The 20,353-nt window shown below is 43.4% G+C and overlaps 1 protein-coding gene across 1 annotated transcript in view; it reads right to left on the reverse strand.

Moving 5' to 3' along the window:
• LRRC1 (leucine rich repeat containing 1) overlaps window positions 1-20,353 on the reverse strand; it is a 103,905-nt gene that overhangs the window by 80,613 nt on the left and 2,939 nt on the right. The window contains exon 2 of the mRNA XM_054024422.1: window positions 1,128-1,245. Within this exon, the coding sequence (XP_053880397.1) occupies window positions 1,128-1,245 (118 nt within the window). The remainder of the gene's footprint in view (window positions 1-1,127; window positions 1,246-20,353) is intronic.

A 20,353-nucleotide genomic window follows, 5' to 3' on the forward strand; every position in this document is an offset into this window, starting at 1 on the left:
CCTAATCCATCAGGGCAGCAAGCTGCTGAGAGGGGGCCCTGCAGGTCCTAAACATCTCCCACAGTTACCAAGGGATCACCAGGCTACGAAGCTGACAAGTCACACCAATTTCACTGTCACTGCTTGGAAAAGCAGGAACAGCAGTTGAAGCAAGCGCAAGAACTCAACAAATGGTATGCTTTTTACTCGCAGCGAGGAACAACAACAAAAGATTAGGGGGAGAGAGACAGAAGAAGATGAGGAATGGAATGGACAGCTAACCAGGGCATAGTCTTTGTACATCGATGGGCTTTCTCCCACATCTTTAATTTTGGTCTCTGCCTTCTAGGTGTATATTTATAAACTGTGCTTGAAAACCTTACCAAACAGACACACAGAGAGCAAAACAAGATGGAGACACACACACACACACACTTCAGCCAGCGGTATTTAACCTTTCTGAAAGGAATGGGTAGAAAAAAGAACAGAACTCTAATGCTATAGTTCTACTGCTAGTTCCCCTTAGCACTGAAGCATAGCACACTCAGTCTAGCACTCCAGAAAACTCTGTGCATTATCTAGGAGCACATTTTGTAGGGTATTTAGAAGCTTCAGAGGCATACAAGACCCCAGTAGCATATTGAGAATCACAGTACAGTGTAGAACCTCAGATTTACAAACACCAGGGTTACAAACTGACTGGTCAACCACACACTTAATTTGGACCTGGAAGTACGCAATCAGGCAGCAGCAGAAACGGGGGGGGGGGGGGGGGAGGGAAGAGGGGAGAGAAGGAACAACAAAAAAACAAGTACAGTACTGTGTTAAATGTAAACTACTTAAAAAAAACCAAAATGGAAAGTTTTAAAAAAAAAGATTTGACAAGGTAAGGAAACTGTTTCTGTACTTGTTTTATTTACATTAAAATGGTTAAAAGCAGCATTTTTTTCTGCATAGTAAAGTTTCAAAGCTGTATTAAATCAAAGTTCAGTTGTAAACTTTTGAAAGAACCGCAATGTTTTGTTCAGAGTTACGAACATTTCAGAGTTTTGAACAACCTCTATTCCTGAGGCATTTGTAACTCGGAGGTTCTCCTGTGTACAATAAATAGAACAGAACCAAACAAGTCTGTGAATACTCTAGCTTACCATTTCGAGACAAATCAAGTTCCACCAGCTGCATAAAGTTTGCTATTTCTGGAGGGAGCCGTTGAATTTCATTATCACTGAGTCCAAGTTTCCGTAATTTTACAAGCTGGAAAAAGGGCTGAAAAAGAAAATCCCATATTAATTATTATTCACATAATGCATTTGCAACTTGGTTAAGTTCACATATGTGAAGTTTCTTGGAGGGACAGCAGCACTGGTTGATATAAACATCTAAAATCCCAGGGACTGCCTCACAAATCTTCTTATTCAACTAAGTCTGATAAAAAGCAAGTACAGAAGCAACTTAAAAAGAAGCCAGATTCTTTTCAGAACCAGAGAAGACACTTTCCATCTAGGTATTTGTACTGACCTTGCTATGAAAGGTGAGTAGACTTTGCAGGACTCTTTTTTGAAAAATAAAGTTTAGTGTAGCTTTCAGAACATGTATAAAATTCTAGCCATTATGAATCACAGCAGATTCATAATGGCTAGACAGTTACCTAATTGTGACTTAGAGGCTTGCTTTTAAGCAATAGTTTGCTGACTACACTTCTAGATAAATACTATTTTGGTATTATTTTATTCAGCAACTCTCTCAGAGAACATCTCAGAGTCAGCATTATTCTGATCTCACAAAGTATAATAAATTAATTATAAAAGTTATTTGCATACACAGATATCCACATCCCAATTATGATAGTTAGAGCACAAAGAGAACTCGCTACTCCAAAAAGCCTGCAAGTTCCATTCCCATAGTTTTAATACTGTAGGGAAATATTGTGCTCACACAAGTCAATAAAACATCATCTCTACGACTATCTTGTGATAGCTATGGACTTGGATACCACAATTTTCTACTTTGAAAACTGCTTTTCAGAAGACGACATTACAAAAGAAAAACAGTGTTGCCAACTCAAAATTTTATTGCAAGTCTCATGATATTTAGATTTGGAGGGGGTTGTTTTTGTTTAAGCCCCAGCTCCTGGACTCAAGTGATTACACAAGAATCTCAGCTTTCATTTAGAAAATTTTCTAGCCCTAATGGCTGCAGTGAAAACATGGACCAAGTGTTTTCTAAAGGATAAAAAAAAATAATCAAAAATAAAAACACCCACAGATGGCAAATAAAATGAAGCCCCAATTTTTATTTTTTTTAAATCTAATTTTTAGGAGGGCCTGACATATGATTTTTTTAACCCTCAAGGTTGACAATACTAGACTCATCACTAATAAAACTGACTTTTATTACTCACTGGGAAGCCAAGAAACATCCAGAACTCCCTTGAAATACAACTGTGCAACAATGAAGGACTAACACAAAAACTATATTGATTAGGGCTACCATACGTCCGGGTTTCCCCGGACATGTCCGGCTTTTCGCTCTTTAAGTAGCCGTCCAGGGGGGATTTCTAAAAATCTTAAAATGTCCAGGATTTCCCCCAGTCGGCTATTTATCGACCAAAAAGCGGCTGACAGGGCGGCCGAGCACCACTCGCGTTGGGGCCTCGGCAGCCAAAGCCCCTTCCCGGCTCCCCCCATCCCCTGCAGCCTTAGCACGCCGCCCGGCAGCGCTGGGGGGCGGGGCTGTGCGCCTGTGAGGGAACGTGGCGGTGGGGCTGGCAGCAGCGGCCAGAGCCCCTCCCCCGCTTCCTCCCTCCTCCACAGCCTCAGCACACCGCTCGGCAGCGCTAGGGCGGGGCGCTCCTTGGGGCGCGGAGCCAGAACCTGCTCTAAGCCAAGCGTCACGGTAAGGGGGCCAGGGAGTTGGAGAAGGGGGGCAGTCAAGGGACAGGGAGCGGGGGGGTGGGTTGGATGGGTCGAGGGTTCTGGGGGGGCTGTCAGGGGGCGGGAAGTGTGAGAGAGAGTGGCTAGGGGGCAGGGCTACCCCCCCAATGGAGTGTCCTCTTTTTTGAAAGTTCAGATATGATAACCCTAATATTGATATCACTTGACTCCAAGGTGTCAAGTTACGTGTTATGGGGAGATTTTACAGCAAATAGGAAGGGATATGGTGCACACAATTGCATATGGAAGAGGAGATGGTTCACAAGACGCTATTAATATATAGTGCGCACTAGGAACATTTGAGGACTCCTCATCCACACAGTGTTTATTACATATACAGCATGTACACATGTCTGCAATATATATTACAAACACCATATAAAAATGTATAGGGACCAAATATGACCAGTTAAACTGGAACAAGTTACAAGATATTTAGCCAGGTTACTATTCCCAAAATAAACTAAATTTTATACATTTAAAATTCTCTAAGAACTACATTTCCATTTTACACACCAGTTGAGGAGGCAACACCCATATTCAGATAAATTATAAACTATAAAAATGTGAAAAAACAAACAGTCTTAAAGTTGTTGTAAACTTTTTATACAGGCCTAAATCATTTTTCAGTTCCAAGTTTAGTGGATTCTATTCCAATTTCAGATAATGCCTATTTATAGTTAAGCAAGAGCTACACTGTCAATGCTTACTGAACCCTTGAAGTAGTCTACGAGCTACCCATACTTCTGCCAATTGCTCGTTAGTGGCCAAAATAGCAGTATTTACTAGTTAAAATATCTATATATCTATATACACGGGAACATTACACTCATCAAGAGAGCATATTGCTTTAAATATTTGCTACATGTAATCTGATAGACCTGGCTCATTACGAAAATTACCATAATGGTCTGACTCTATTCACAAAGCTCTCTGGTAGGAACGTAAGTGCAACATAATAATTTCTTGATATTTGAATGGGCCAGACCACAGTGTCTACCCAGCATTCACAATATGCTGCAACAGCATGGTTTTGACTGTAGATCCAACTTCTTTGCATGTGTTTTGGCAACACTTTTTAAATACAGCTTCTTTAGTGAAAGAATTCTCAATTAAAAAAAAAAAGAAAAGAAAAGAAAGGGAACATTTTATCCATTTTGCTCAGCCTTGTGTTATAAGGATTTATATTAAGAGGAACACTTCAAAGCTCAATGCCAATACTGTTCATTTTGCTGCAAAGGAAGGGGGGAGGGTCACTTGTGACACTGACTAGCTGCATTTCACAAGTTAAGAGCTTATAAATCAATTTTTATCCTTCTATGTTCATGACAAAAAAAAAATTATACACCAAACATTCACTTAATTGGTGATCAAACATTATAATTGGTCCTCCTGAATCTGGAAACAAGCAAACCAAAAAATAAATAAAGTCGGTCTCTAACAAGGATTGATGAAACTCTAACTTCTCTGCTGGGCAACTGGCCAAATACACACACGTTGCTGATTTCTTTGACTGCTCCCTTCTTGCAAGAAAACAGAGCATTAATGCACTAGAATCCTGCTTCAATATTTCAATCCCTTGCCTGAATAACAATAAGGAGCAGATGAAAGCAAGAGACAATAACAAAACGTAGATAATGAAAGGCTAAAGAACACTCTTGAAGCTAGGCTGCTTTAAGTGTTCTTTTCAATGATACAACCACACTGAAGCCATGTGAAGTCAGTTTATAATCTCCCTTTGACTCAGCAGATTGACCAAAATGCTTAACATCACAAGCAACATCTTCCTTCCACCACTAGCAGCATGCAACTCAGGGTACATCTACACTACAGCGGGGAGTCGATTTAAGATACGCAAATTCAGCTACGTGAATAGTGTTGCTGAATTCGACGTATTGCAGCCGACTTACTCCGTTGTGAGGACGGCGGCAAAATCGACTTCTGCCGCTTTTTGTCGGCGGCGCTTACTACCACCTCCGCTGGTGGAGTTAGAGCGCCGATTCGGGGATCGATTGTCGCGTCCCCACGGGACGCGATAAATCGATCCCTGAGAGGTCGATTTCTACCCGCCGATTCAGGCGGGTAGTATAGACCAGACCTCAGAAAGGTCATTAGAGCCTGATTTTCAAGAAACGCCAACAGTTACATCCACAGTAAGTTGCCATGAAGAGACTATGAGTTGCAAGCTCAGTGTTGTATTTGATGAAAACTGAAGCCTTATTTGAAGGGGGGGGGGGGGCGAGAAGCAGTTAAAAGTTTATTTTAAAATAGCCCCTTAAGCATTTTATACGTAACACAGCTCTGGTGTCAACTTTTCTTCAGATAATAAAGGCTGGAATTTCAAATTCAACACACAAACATATTGATAGGGATATTTGAAAGTCACTGGAACTTTTATTTTACTTACTATTTCATATAGTACCTATAATTTAAATATCAAGGCACAGAATAACTGAACAGATGTCAAAACTTTCCCTGTCTTAAGGCAGCTACAGCTTTAAAAAACGAAAAACAGGCATATAGGAGTTACAGATTTAGGAAGAAAAGATTGAGAATAAAAAGCCTCATGTACAGTAAATTGAGAAACAATTTGAACAAGAATTTTTTTTAAATGGGGGCCTTTAGTTACGCTCATAAACCCACACTTATTTTCAGGCCACTTATTTAGAAGCCTAATTTTCTGCAACAATTTTTAACACCAAAGTATGAAAGCCACCAAAACGAGAAAAGCCCTCAGGTTCTGAATAATCTATTTGCAGTTTATGTTTCTGTAATTATCAGGACACTGATTAGAATCATTTTCTTTCAAACTGTTTTATTCTTCTCTTGTGCTGCCCCAGAAAAAAGGAGGATTTGAAACTCTGTCACAACCACAAATTTTTCTCTGGGCAAACATGCAGAAGCCAAAGAAAGTTTTGGTGAAAGAAGAGACAACTAAAAGGAAAGGCATTTGTTCCAAATTATCTCACAATCTTTGAGATTACAGATACCTTTAAATGCATGTTTGTCATAGCATAGATATGGTATGAACATTTTGTATAACCTGTATGAGCACCTTTGTACTGGGATGGTAAAACATCTGGCATAGCTTACATTTTTTGCAGTTGTAACTAAGAACATTGCATCAGCTTGCTATGGGGCTGACACTGGAAAAAAAGATATAAATCCTCTTCCAAACAGTGAAATGCAGCACAGTTTTAACATATCATTGAAGCGATAAAGTGTGAAAGAGTGAGCATCACTTTGAATGTGGATGATGGAAACCAAACTGCAGAATGATTTACTCCTGAGAGCATTCTGCACCAAAAAATTAAAAATTCTGCACACAATTTTATGTGTCATATTTGTCAAATATGGAGGCTCCAGTCAGTATGGCATTGGGGAGCACAGGCCACTGGCTGCACAGAGATGGGAGAAAGCCTCAAGCCAGCATTCATCGATGTAGGACATGGACTCAGCAGAGAGGCTGCACCCCCTAACACAGCGCAAGGGTTGGGCCTGCCCCAGAAACACTTCTGGGCCCTTGCGCTGTGCCAGGTGCACCAGGTATGGGCAGACGGATCCTGCATTGCTGAGCCTAAGTGTCGAGGGGCTTAGGGGGAGGGGAGATCCAGGTGTGAGTTGAGAGGGCTCTGTGTGGGGCAATCTGGGTGAGGGCAACTCAGTGCGGAATCTGGATGCACAGGGGCTTATTGGGGAGTTCTGGGTGCAACGATAATGGGACTCTGCAGGGCAGTCCAGGTGAAGGAGGCTGGGGCTCAGTGGGGGGGAGGGTGTCTGGGTGTGGGGGGCATAGATGGCTGGGATTCAATAGGGTGGGGATCCAGGTGGCTTGTCGGGGTGGTCCAGATGCAAGGGGAGTGGGGCTCATCGCGGGGGGGGGGAGAGGGGGCTCTGGGTGCGAGGGGATGAGGCTCGGCGGGAGGGTCTGGGTAATGAGGGGGTCTGAATGCATGGGGGTTTGGTGGATGTGGGAGCAGCTCCCTTTACAGTGATCCCTCCCCCTGCAGCTGAGGAGCGATGGGTACAGGAAGCGCAAGGGGATTTGGGGCTCGGGGGGGGGGGGCGGAAGAAGAAGAGAGTTTGCAGAGCTTCCTACAGCTAGGAGAGAAATCTGGTGGTGGGTCTGACATGGCCCCAGATCCATGCAGGGGAAGAGGAAGTCCCGTCCTTCCTAGCCCAGCTGGGACTAGGAGGTGACCTCGGTGCAGGATAGGAGCCACCAGCCAGGTCTTCTCCAGTCCTGCCCCCTGCTCCACAGTGATTTACCTCTCTGCCAGCTGCCCTAGGCACCCGAAACATACTGCTGAGGAGTGTCGTATGACCGCTCTTATGGCTTCCCTTTGCTTCCCCATCAGAAAGTCATTTTTCTGTGGGGAAGCAAAGAAATCTGTGGGGGGTCATAAATTCTGCACATGCACAGTGGCACAGAACTCCCTTAGGAGTAAGAATGTTAAAATAATCAGAAGAGGGAAATAACTGTTGCGGTGGGTTTACTTCAGATGTTTTTTATTGGATATTGGAATCCTCTACTGCTGGTGTCACAAGTGATGTCATGCCAGCAGTCAGCTCAAATGTAACGTTAAAATAAATCTTTACCTTAAGACACAATTTTCACAGAAGAAAACAATTATCAGCATGGAATCTTTCAGAACACTGCACATACAGTTACAAATTACACTGCATGCAGAAAATTCAGACTAACTTTATAAGCCTGCATATATTATGGGCTGGAGAGTCCATCTAAATATAGTTTTAATAAATGGTATATGTTTTTCAAAATTACTGGTCTCCAATTTTAAGTCAAAGAGGATTACATACATTTAAAAATATGACAGACAACAAGACTGGTTCTTTGTGTAGATATTTATATACTAAGCAACCTATGCCATTGATTAGCTTTGCTAAAAGCATAATTTCATCTGTAGAATATATAAGGATAGTGTCATTCCAAGTGCTTATTTGTCCTAGTAAGAAAATGAATATTAACTAGTAATCCTCGATAGAGTTATTCTTGAATTTTAAGTTCCAAAAGTGTGGGGAGTTGTGCCAACTGCACTTACCATGTCCAACCTAACCTCAGATTTGAATTCTAGTTTTGGAGCTTATTCCAAGAGCTGAAACTAAACTGAAAAACGTTAAAAGAACTTTTACAGCAAAAAGAGACTGCCAAACCCCTAAAGGCCAGTAAAAAAAAACCTAATGCGTAATTTAAATTCTGTTGAAAGAAGTCTCTTCAAGTTCAGATAAAAATGGATCAACAGTCTGAAAGTTACAGACCCGTTCATCTTAAAAGTCAGTTTACAGACTACCTGCGTATCTGCACGGCTAAAAGAACAACTGAATGACACCTGGGAATTCTCCACTTTTCCAAGATATGTCCAGGAGGAGGTCTCCAGCCAATCAATATATATCTCAGGAGCAAAATAAAAGGAAGGCAAGAAAACCTTAAGCCAGCATTCATGGATGTAGGATCCGTCACAACCAAAGATAAGAGGCTGACCTTCCCCTACATAAAGTGCAGTTGGGCCTAAAGCAGTAAAGTAGTCACCCACTGATAGATTACCAGCATCCTCTATGAGAAGGATAAGGCCTCATCTCTTAAACTACCATGGGACTTCACTGTTTCCCAAGAAACAAGCTCCAAGATTATTTCTTTCTTGAAGAAGACTTTTCAATCAACTCTGTAGATCATCTGGTGGTAAATTTGAATAAGTATAGCTAGATGGCATATATTAAGTTTAAAAAAAACCTCTTTTACACTGGAAAGACAACCAAACTTCAGAAGAAGAACCTAATTTAACATGTAAGAGATACTGCTAATATTGAACAGCAATTGTTTCAGCTGTGAACACCTGCTTGGTTAACAGATGCCTCCCATGTGGAAATCAAGTTACTGTATGGCTATGTCAGTACCTATCATGAATTGTTTCACAGAAGTGATATTGTGGTGGTATATTAATAGTCTGTTTTAGAACATCATTAATGTATTAACCACATGCCTTAGTTACTGTCTTTGCTGTACAGATACTGTATACATCCAACTGCCTGTTTGTTCTGGGTTTGTCTTCACTGCATTATTATGCTATCTGAGCCACATCTAAAGTTTTGCCCCCATAATCTGACTCCCATCCAGACACACAAGAGTCTCCAGCTCAAGTGGTGCTTAGAACTCAAACTAGCTGGTCTGTTGGAGGCGGTGTGAGGCAGAGGGACGGTTGGAGCTTGTATACAGTGGAGATGCAGGAGTTCATTGTTAGAAGTCACCACCAGTTAAACCCAGTCACTGCGCTGCTAATCCAATCACTGTGCATTAAGAGTGCTGTTTTGCAATATGGCAGCTTTCAATAAAACTAGGCTTGCTCAAGTGAAGAAACTTGAGTGTACTACCTCAAGTTAACTGTTGCAATGAAGCCCTTAAGAGTTTATAGTCCCCACTGATCCCAGACAATGACCTCTGAGCAGGAGTATGTGGGAACAATGAGAAATGACAGTTTAAGAGATTAGCAGAAGACAACTGTCTATTTAAACAGTTGGTATAAACATCTAGAGGAAGTTAAGCATTTGAAATAACTATGAAGCTTAACAGACAGGTATAAGTGTGAAAAAAAATTCAGTTGGAGTCTCATGAACTATAGGATAGTCAGCAGCAGCTCTGTGTCGAACAGAAAGCCAGTTATTATAACATAACTGAAGTCAGGATCTTTCAGCTACCCAGTGGCCTCACCATCAGCAAGTGAGCAAATCCTGCATTCTCACGACTTACTGGGATAGTAAGTGGGGTGCAGAACAGAACAGGATCTGACAAACACTGCTCCCCTCCATTTATTCTGAACAACCACCAATTTAGAAAAAATATTACGATTATAACTTTCTGGGGGCATGGACTGTCCGTCATTTAACTGTTTGCCTAGCAGAACAGGGCCTTGATCTGTCTGAGGCCTCTACCTACTACTGCTATGAGATAAAAAACTCCAACAACTTCTGGACCTCATCATAACCAGCTGACCTCATTTCTGCAGCAGAAAGCAGCAGATGGCCCAAAGAATCAGTCGCCTTTTTGTACAATGAATCAAGCCTGTGGATGCCTCACACAAAAAAAAAAAAAAAAAAAAAAAGTCATCTGACAGTATTTATCACAGTGAAAAGGAGCCTGTTAGAAGTTTTTTTGGAGAAAGCATCGATCCAGGCAGAGGGATGGGGATGAGCATGGGTAAGGATTGTTTCCAAACATCCACCCCAAAATTTTACAGCTGGGTTAGAGTAGTGCTTTCATCTTTTGGGAGGCACTGCATAATTTTAAGAATTTGAATAACGTAGGGTTACCATATTTCAATACTGCAAAAAGAGGACACTCCACGGGGCCCTGGCCCCGCCCCAACTCCGCCCCCTCCCCTGAGCACCCCGCATTCCCCCTCCTCCCTCCCGCCCCCCGGCTGCTGCTGCGCTGGGGAAGTTGCTTCGGCCCCCGCTGCGGTGGAGAGCGGCGGGAGCCGGGAAAGTTGGAGCCCGGAGAGGAGGTGGTCCCCTTACCATGCCTCCCTATTTTCCCGGACACGTCCGGCTTTTTGGAAATTCCTCCCGGACGGGGATTTGTGGACCAAAAAGCCGGACATGTCTGGGAAAAGCCGGACATGTCTGGGAACCCTACCCCAGGCCACCTCCCGCCCGCCCGACCCCCCCAGGCCTCACCCCAGAGCCACCCGCTCTCCACAGGGCCCATCCTCAGCCTTCTCCTGCCTCAGTGCCCCCTCTCCTGAGAGCCTGCCCTCCGCAACTCCCCCCTCCACAGCCCCTGCCTCAGAGCCCCCCACCCCCCATAGGCCCCAGCTTCCATAGCGCCCCCCACCTTCCACAGCACCCCCACCTCAGTCCTTCCCTTCACCTCCCTCCATAACGCCTACCCTTCATTTCCCTGCCTCCTCCCATAGCCCACCCCCTCCACAGCCCCCCACTCTCCACAGCTCCTGCCTCATAGCCCCTCACCCCCTCCCATAGCCCCCTACCATCAGAATCCCCCCCACCTCAGAGTCCCCCACCCTTCACCTCCCTCAGGGGAGCCTGCACCCCGCTCCCAGCCGGACCTGGCGAGGCTGCGGCAGCTCAGGCTTTGGGAGGTGCTGCAGCGCGGGCCCTTCCTGGGTGGGGGAGCTTGGGCTCCCGGGAGCCGCCACCGTGCACCGAGAAACTTTCCCCTGCGCCAGGACCCGCCCCCGGGCAGCGGCTCCACCGGCGGGGGGAGGGGGGGGAAGAGACAGCTGCACAGACCGCTGGCAGGGGGGCTCCTTGCACGGCCAGGATGGAGGGGGGAGACTGAGGCTCTTAGGGTTACCATACATCCGGTTTTTCCCAGACATGTCCGGCTTATGGGTAATCAAACCCCCATCCGGGGGGAACTGCCAAAAAGCCGAACATGTCCGGGAAAATACCGGCCGGGCACTTCCCCTCCCGCGGCTGCTCTGCTCCTCCCCGGACTCTTCGGCTCTGTTTAAAGAGCCAAGCTGCCCGAGCGCCACCGGTTTCGGGCAGCCCCCTTGCCTCTGGACCCCAGCTGCCGGCCGGGCACTTCCCCTGCCGGGTTCCAGCTGCTCTGCTCCGGCGGCTGGGGTCCGGAGGCAAGGGGGCTGCCCGAAGCCAGTAGCGCACCAGCAGCTGGGCTCTTAAACAGAGCCGAAGAGTCAGGGGAGGAACAGAGCAGCTGGAGCCCGGGAGGGAAAGTGCCCGGCCAGGGGTGCAGGGTCCGGAGGCATGGGGGCTGCCCAAAGCTCGAGCGTTACCGGCTTCACGGTTTGCCGGGCAGCCTCCAGACCCTGCGCCCCCGGCTGGGCGCTTCCCCTCCCGGGCTCCAGCTGCACAGGGGAAGCGCCGGCCGGGGGCGCAGGGTCTGGAGGCTGCCCGGCAAACCGTGAAGCCGGTAGCTCTCGGGCAGCCCTTTTCGCGTGGCTGGGAGGGAGGAGGGGGAATTAGGGTGGGGACTTTGGGGAAGGGGCGGAGTTGGGGCGGGGCTGGGTGGGAAAGGGGCGGGGCCAGGGCCCGGTGGAGCGTCCTCTTTTTTATTTTTTTAAATATGGTAACCCTAGAGGCTCTGCCAGAGCCGCGGGGGATGCTCGGAGGAGGGAAAAGTGGCCGCGGGTCCCCCGCACCAGCAGCTGGCTGCACAGACGCCACCGCTCCTAGCCGTGGGGTGCAGGGTTTCAGCAGCACAGGGAGGTTGTAATCTGCAGGCTGAGCGAGCTGACACCCCAAGAGGAGAGGGGGCAGTGGGTAGGGTTATCATACGTCCGTATTTTCCGGACGTTTTTATATATTTAAAAAATCCTCCCGGACAGCAATTAACAACTAAAAAGCCGGACATGTCCGGGGAAATACGGACATATGGTAACCCTAAATAATGCATGAAAGAAGGTCATGCTTCTTGACAGCATGCAGTGCATTCTATCTTTTCCTTAAGCTTCACCTACATGTGCAACTCACACCAAAAGGAAGGGAAGGAGAAGAGCCAAATTTCAGGGCAAGAGAAAGCACAGACCTACAGTTCATGATTCAAATTCTACTGGCATGCACTCTAAATGACGTGCTTGACAAGACACATAAGAAATGCAGCATGCCCCTCTCTTCCCTCCAACGAATGCACTGAAGTCTGAGATACAAAATCAGCAAGGCGGGGGGGGGGTGGGGGGGGGGAGGCCAATGGAGAGAGAGAATGAATGGGATAACTGAAGCCTCACTAAGGTTGGCACTCCACCACCACCAATTTAGGTTTTGGCAGCTGTGCTCAAAAGGCATGCCATCCCTGACCTACAATCAGTAACTGGCCAGTTTTGAGTCCAGGACTATGCTGCTACCGCTCACCTTTACAAAAACAGAGAAAAAGAGACAAGGGGTTATCCAGGCTTAAAAGTTCACATGCTGCTGCATCTCTACTCACATGCCCTCTCTGTAATGCAACACATTGAAAAGGTTGCTTCGTTTTGTTTTCCTGTAGGCAAGGATTTACTTTTTCCTTTATGTGGACTAAGCAGCAGCAATAAAGATTAAAGAGCATCTGGTGCCACAGACACTGGATCACAGGGGGGGGGGGGGGGGGAGGAAAACAATTTTATTTTAGCTGCTGCAGGGGAGGCCAGTGATCAAGCATTATGACTGGTGCTGCTGAGATTGCAATTAAACTGCCCTAGCCCACCTTAAGCAGGGCAAGACAGACAGTCCCTCTTCTCACTAATGAATCTGTAGCATGCACCAATCTGCTAAAGCAATCCATGTTTTACAGTAAAACATAATGAACACTCTGTTTTGAGACATGTGCCCTCTTTCTTCCCCCATCTGAGATAAATGCCACTGCAACTGCGCCTCTACAGGACCGTAGGCAGGGGGCTCCCAAATTAAAATAAAAGGGAAAGAAATATTAAATCAAGAGGACCTCAGAGGAAATCCTGATTTTTGAAAGCATTTGTATTCTGCCACATTCTCAGAGGCACCAACAGGGAATGTGCAGGCTCTGCAGAATCTGTCTAAACATTCACTTATGCTGAACTTGTTTTCTTCTTTCGTTAGCAATTTTGAGATTTGTTTGTTTATAAATCTACTAAAAATACAAAATTATTTTCTTAATGCCTCAACCAGCAAAAGCACAAAAAACAATTTTAAATGAACATTGTGCACTAGTAACCTACTGCAATTTGGAGCAATCAGCACACAGTGTTCTTGTATAGTTACACTATTATGTTAACATAATAACAGTATAAATTCTCTGCAAGGCATCATTTATTTTAACTGTCAGTGCAAGTGTGTATTACAGACTTTAAAAAGGGAGGGAGAGTGAGTGGAGACATTTATAAAATATAAATTTAGTATCATATAATTTTAGTTAGGTCACAAAAACATCATTTTTTCAGTTCAATTATCTTCACAGAGCATATGCATGCTACTTGAATTTTGTGTAAGGGAATGCACAGAATTTATTGAAAATTATTTGTTGTACAATCTAGATTTCTAGCCTGAAATACAAGCAAATTTAAAATTGCATTTGACATGAAATGTTTCCAGGTGCTAGTTCTAGAATAATATTTACAGCAAGAACCATTAAACACTACTGATAGAAATGTAATTTGTTATAGTTTAACCTTAACCCCTTGTATAGGCCATCACCACACTGCTAGTCACAATTGTTTTTATAATCCCATCGGTAGCATGCTGGACTATGTTCCATTGGACCCTCTCCTCCCCACATGACAACTTCAAATGCCGCGCTTTTTTCTACAAATTTAAAAAAATTCTATTTAGAAATATGTCATCATAACTGAGGACAATTATAATGCATAACATAAGGGGAGAAGCTAAGTTTCATCTTCCATATACAGGTCTGTCTCATCTTACGTGGGGGTTCCGTTCCGCGGTTAGTGCGTAAAGCGAAAACCGCGTATAGCCAAAACCCCATTGAGTTCAATGGCGGGCGAAATCGTCCGCACTACAGGTATAGTATTAAAATTGTTGTTTTTCTTTTTTTTTTTTTTTTTTTTTCTTTTTGCCGACCGCGTAAAGTTGAAATTGCGCATGTTAAATGCCCGTAAGATGTGACAGACCTGTAACTAAATAGTATACAAGTGTCTCACGTATTCTAAAGAGAAGGAAAGACCTATATTTAAAGAGTTTTCATAGCACTTTATCCTGAATGAGGAAGATTTTGATCAAGACATGGCACACACTTTATAAATACAGGGACTAGAGCTGGGTGAAATTTTTCAGACAAATAGTTTATTCGCCAAAAAATGCAACTTTGGGTTGGCAAAAAATATATATTCATATATTTGGCAAAAACCATTCACCAAATTCAACATAAACGAAAGAAAACATTTTTCCAAAAAAATGTTTCAAAATGTTGTGTTAGGACACTTTCAAAATGAAATACTTTGGAATTTCGTTTAGAAACCATGATTTATTTTTAAATTTAGCTCAAATTTAAAAAAGAAAGAAGGTAAAAATATCTAAAACCAAGTCAAAACTAAAAGAAAAAAAATCATTTTGTAGCAAACGAAACATTCAATTTGACCCAAGAAATCTGAAAGTTTGGGTTTTTTAGTTTACCCACTAGTTTCGGGGGGAGGAAAGAAAAAAAAATACTCATTCAGTTTACAGGGACTCTACAAAGAGGTACTAAATATACTATAGAAATTACAAGACATTTCAGTGGGACTTGACAGATTACAAAGGGAGGACACACACCACTGTGAGCTGGTCTACACAGAAAATTGCACCAGTTTAACTAAAGGTGTGAATTTAATGTAATGCATACACCTATGTGGATACACATTTCATTTTAGGAGTGGCTATTTCGATTTAGCTTAAACCTGCTCTAACTGGCTAAACTGAAATAAGCCACACTAAAATGAAAGAAGAGTATCCACACACAGGTTTGCATTGGTTTAAGCCACTCTACTTTTCTGTGTAAACAAGACCTGTGTCAGTCTCTGTGGAAAACTCTCTTGATCTAATGAAAAATTGGAACATCACAAGGACAAAAACTGAAAAGCCATTCAGAGAAGTCATGGAACCTTTTCGTTACTTGCCAACATAACTGATCCCAAACACAAAGGTCACAGGTTGTCTGCAAAACAGGAAGAAAAGCTGAAATGTAATCCTCCATTCATTCCTTCAGTTTTAAAAGCTAGAAAAGACTACCCAGTTTTCTACCCCAAAGCTATACAGAAGCATTTGTGTCTCAGTTCATTGCATTAAATGTTAGAAGTAAAATGACAAGACGTGACTGCTGAACTGAAAATTTGCTAAAATTCTGAAGGACCTGCACTTCTGTCCAACCAGTTCAGCACTGATAGGATGTGTTTTTAAACATTCAGACTGGTTTGAATCAAACTTTGTAATAGGTCAAGTGCTGGAAAGTAAAGAAGTTAACTACCGATACACATTTTTATTAAGGGCCAATACAAAGAACAAGATTGGGAAATGCAACTCATTAGTTGACTGGAGACTTATGTTCAGACTTGAAAGCTTTTAACTTTTGGTGTGTGCCTTTTCATGTTTGAGGAACATAAATATGTTTATGAAGTGAGTCACAAAGCATGTGTATTTGCTTCCTTTCAGAAAAGCTTTGTGGGTTTAGTCTATTTGTCTCTTACCCCACTAGCATCTTCAGATTTGGAGTGAAAGAGGAATTTAAGAAAAATGAAAATAATCCTAAAAAGGCCCTACTCTTCAGTGAGGGTTAGTTTCTTTACCATAGCAAATGATAGCTAACTACAAATTAAGTTGAAAGAATAAAAAACTATTTCCACTCTTTCCAGCAGGTGAGTAAAGAAGGGATATGTTTAATGAAACCTGGTTTATAAATAAAAGGTTGCAAGTGACTAAGAACATTGTTGTGGCCATGCATTGTCCTTTTCCAGTCAAAACTAAATATAATCAATCACATACTGTATGTTAAAAAGAGGCACTCAGTGAGGACTATAAAGGTCTTTTTCTTAACTCCTAGATTTTGGTCAACCAAATCAACTTTTTCTTTTTAATCTTAACCCTCAGAGTTATGGGAGATTGAACTACACAAGAACCGGGTGAACAAAGAGCAGATACCTTTGTTTACACACAGGGAAGTTATGCTGCTCAGCTGGTTCTCAAGAAACTCTTCTCCAATCAAGATCAGATACTATACAACACTATAAGGATTTTTTAGGCGACCAATTACCAGAACATACAGTACAGTGCATGTTAGAAACAAAGAACCTATAAATAAGCTAGTGACAGTTGGGGGATAAATTCCATGACTGCTTTTGTGTTTTAAATAATTTGAGTGGAGTAATGGAAGGCTACTGCCACCAACCAATCAAGTTGCCACCACTGATTTATATTCCTAGCGTTCACCACCCGACAATGCTCTGACTCAGGAATGGGTGGGTGTTTTGGGGGGGAAATGCAGCATCATGGGCTGTAGGACAGAGAGAGAGAGAGCCCTGTAGTCTATGATTTTCTACAGAAATCCTTGCAACACATTCAGAGCTTGTCTATGCACAAACTGGAGATGAACTAACTAAAATCTAGTTAATTCACATCTTTCGTTATTTCTATGTAAGTCTCTGTGTGGACACATTTCAAAAATTAAGAATGTCCTACTGTGATTTCACTTAAGCTGATTACGAAAGTGACTGTTGCCCGCAGCGCTTCTCAAAGTCGGGTCGCCGCTTGCGTAGGGAAAGCCCCTGGTGGTCCGGGCCGGTTTGTTTACCTGCCACGTCCGCAGATCTGGCTGATCACAGCTCCCACTGGCCGCGGTTCACTGCTCTGGGCCAATGGGAGCTGCAGGAAGCGGCGGCCAGTACGTCCCTCGGTCCACGCCACTTCCCACAGCCCCCACTGGCCTGGAGCGGTGAACCAAGGCCGGTGGGAGCCGCAATCAGCTGGACCTTCGGATGCGGCAGGTAAACAAACCGGCCCAGCCTGCCAGGGGCTTTCTCTACAGAAGCGGCATCCCAAGTTTGGGAAACACTGCCTTAGAGCAAAGCCTACAGAGGCCAAATTCTCATCCTTGCCTGAAGCAAAATGACAAAAAGTTTGTATACGGTGAGTGTGTAATTATTCCACCAACCTTCAGCCAAAGCATGGACCTCTAGACTGTAGCAGTGCATGACACTGAGATTTTGGCCAGTGTGTCCACGTATTTACGTGAGACTATGGCTACATCTCACTCATTCCCTATACACTGCTTCCCTCCTGCCTGTATTATCAATAGTGATGTTACAGAAACACCTACAGGCTCCAAGATCAGGGCCCCATCGTTCCAGGCACTGGACAAACAAACACAGTAGCGTGCAAAATGTGTCCCACAGAACTGAATATTTAAACAGACATGACTGGCAATGCATGGGATGGAAAAGAGACAGGAAATTACTTGCCCAGAGCCACACAACAGGTCTGTGGCAGAGGTAGGAATAGCACTAGGGTGACCAGATGTCCTGATTTTATAGGACAGTCCCAATTTGGGGTTTTTTTTTCTTATATAGGTTCCTATTACCTCCCACCCCCTGCCCCAATTTTTCACACTTGCTGTCTGGTCATCCTAAATAGCACTCACTCAAAACTGCAGGACATCTAGTCCAGTATTGTATCCACTGGACTATGTTGCTTCTTGAGGACCCCTCCCTAGCCCCTCCACAGTCAGTCCTTCAGCACCACAGAACTACATCAGGTCTAATGCATGGCAGCAAAAGCTCAGGTGCAGACTTTGCCCTTTAATAAGGAAGTAGCAGGTGGCATGAAGAATCTGTCTACAGAAGTGTAACTTCTTACTCTACTGACAACCTCTACAACTCTGAGCAGCACAATCAAAAACATTTCTGTCAAGTATGTAATTTACTTAGTTCCTTGAGAATTGCCTTAAGTAATTCCTTTAACCAATCCCAAGTACCGACATTTTAAACCAGGAACAAATGTTTGTGTGTATTGTTGCAGAGTAAGCCACAGCATCAGTTCACTCTGTGGTCTGCAATGATTTCACTTGCACATTTCACATAATGAACTTTAAGGCATGTCGCAAGACCCTAACTTCCCACAGCTTTTCCTGGGCAGGCATGGCGAACGCAGGTACTGAGCAAGAGGAGTTTCTAACTGTGGACTAAAGAGGGTTTTGCTGAATTCAGGAAGTCTTTGGGAGCCTTGTTTAAGAGTCATTTGCTTTGTGTGAGAATTTGTTTATAAAAATATTATAGTGGGTTTAGGGCACACTATAAAAATAATATTTGTGACTATTTAGGTCCATATTGTCCCATCAGTTCATAAACAGACCTCAATAATTTCAATGGCATCTTCTGCCTAGAGAGGGTCACAACATGCCCCTTTACCAATTCTTTGCAAAATTTGTGCCTCGCTCTTCTCTTAATATAAAGGTATGACTACAGCATCTTGTGTGCAATATATATATATATATATATATTTTCTTAAGTTCTTACATTACTCTTCCAAGGCAGTTTTATTCCAAACAGCACAACTTTAAAATTTCCATTACAGCAAATGTTTTTAGAGAACTGGTCTCTGATCTCAACAGATTAGAAGAGCATTATAACACACACTTGTTGTTATTTCTTATATCTATTCAGACACTACCCCAGTTGAGTCCATTTATCAGAAGTTGTTAATGACACACAGTAGAACAATGGAGAAGAAAAGTCCATAGGACACTACAAAAGGCAGTCTAATAAAATGTGTTTACATGCTTCTGATAAGCCAGGCAGCATAAGGACATCATGACAGCCAGTTTCCATAAACTGTATGCATTGGCCACACATAAAGTACCTCTAAAAACCCATGCACAATCTTCAGACTAGATTGCAACTGTTCTCAAATAAAAATAAATCTTGGTAGGTAAAAAGATGCAACTCTGATTCTTGCTGTATTGCAACCCCAGCACACCTGTTCTTATTCGTCAGCTATTTTCTATACCTGGGGGACTCCCAATACACTGAGTAGAGAAGGATTTATAAGTCATCATTAAGTAGGCTGAATGCAGAAGATCTCATAGGGAACAGACAGAAAAAATTATTGTATGAATCACCTGACAGACATCAACAACACTGTTCAGGAAAGAAGAAGTAATGACTGCAAGAAGTGCATGGATCATTCTGCCTTTAGCATTTATAGCACCGAGCAATTTTATATTTATACAGAGCCTTAGGTCTCAATAGGATCTACTACCCCCTCATGCACTCTCATTGCACCCCTGAAATAAGGCCCTGTCTGAGGCAGAGTGACAGCAGTTACAGTAAGCAATGAGAGCACAGTACACTGCACAAGGAAGGAGTTGAGAGGGAGCGAAAATTTTGGTCAGATAGCCATACTCTTACAAAGAGTCATAGGGTGTTCAGTCCATGCAGAGCAGATGACACTTTAAGAGAGAACCTATCCAAAAGGCAAGGTGAGTGAGGTAATGTTTTGTTGGACCAACTTCTGTTGGTGAGAGAGACAAGTTTTCGTGCTAAACGGAGCTCTTCTGAGTTCGAAAGCTTGCCTCTCTCACCATCAGAAGTTGGTCCAATAAAAGAATATTACCTCACCCACCTGGTCTTTCTAATATCCTGGGATCGACACAGCTACAACTACACTGCATACCTGAAAGGACTCACACAAGCTTGAGTTGTGTGGAACTAGATTTATCTACCTCATAAGGATGGAGAGTTGAGTCAGGCATGCCAAGATTCAAACCTGTTGTTCCAGGGAGTCTAATTATTTCAAGAGATGATACTTGGACCAATAAGGTATTCCCTTCAGTTAGAAACACTTCTCCTAGTTTCACTATGCAAAGTCACGCCTTACCATTTCATAATTACTCTTATTACAAAAGAGTCAAAAAACAATCATAGCTCCTCTAAGAAAACTTGTTTTATAAAACCATCATTTATTTTTCAGAGAATGAATTATACTCCCCTGATCCCAGAAAAATA

The sequence above is a fragment of the Malaclemys terrapin genome, chromosome 3 (genome assembly GCF_027887155.1).
Source record: "Malaclemys terrapin pileata isolate rMalTer1 chromosome 3, rMalTer1.hap1, whole genome shotgun sequence".
Lineage (NCBI taxonomy): Eukaryota > Metazoa > Chordata > Testudines > Emydidae > Malaclemys > Malaclemys terrapin.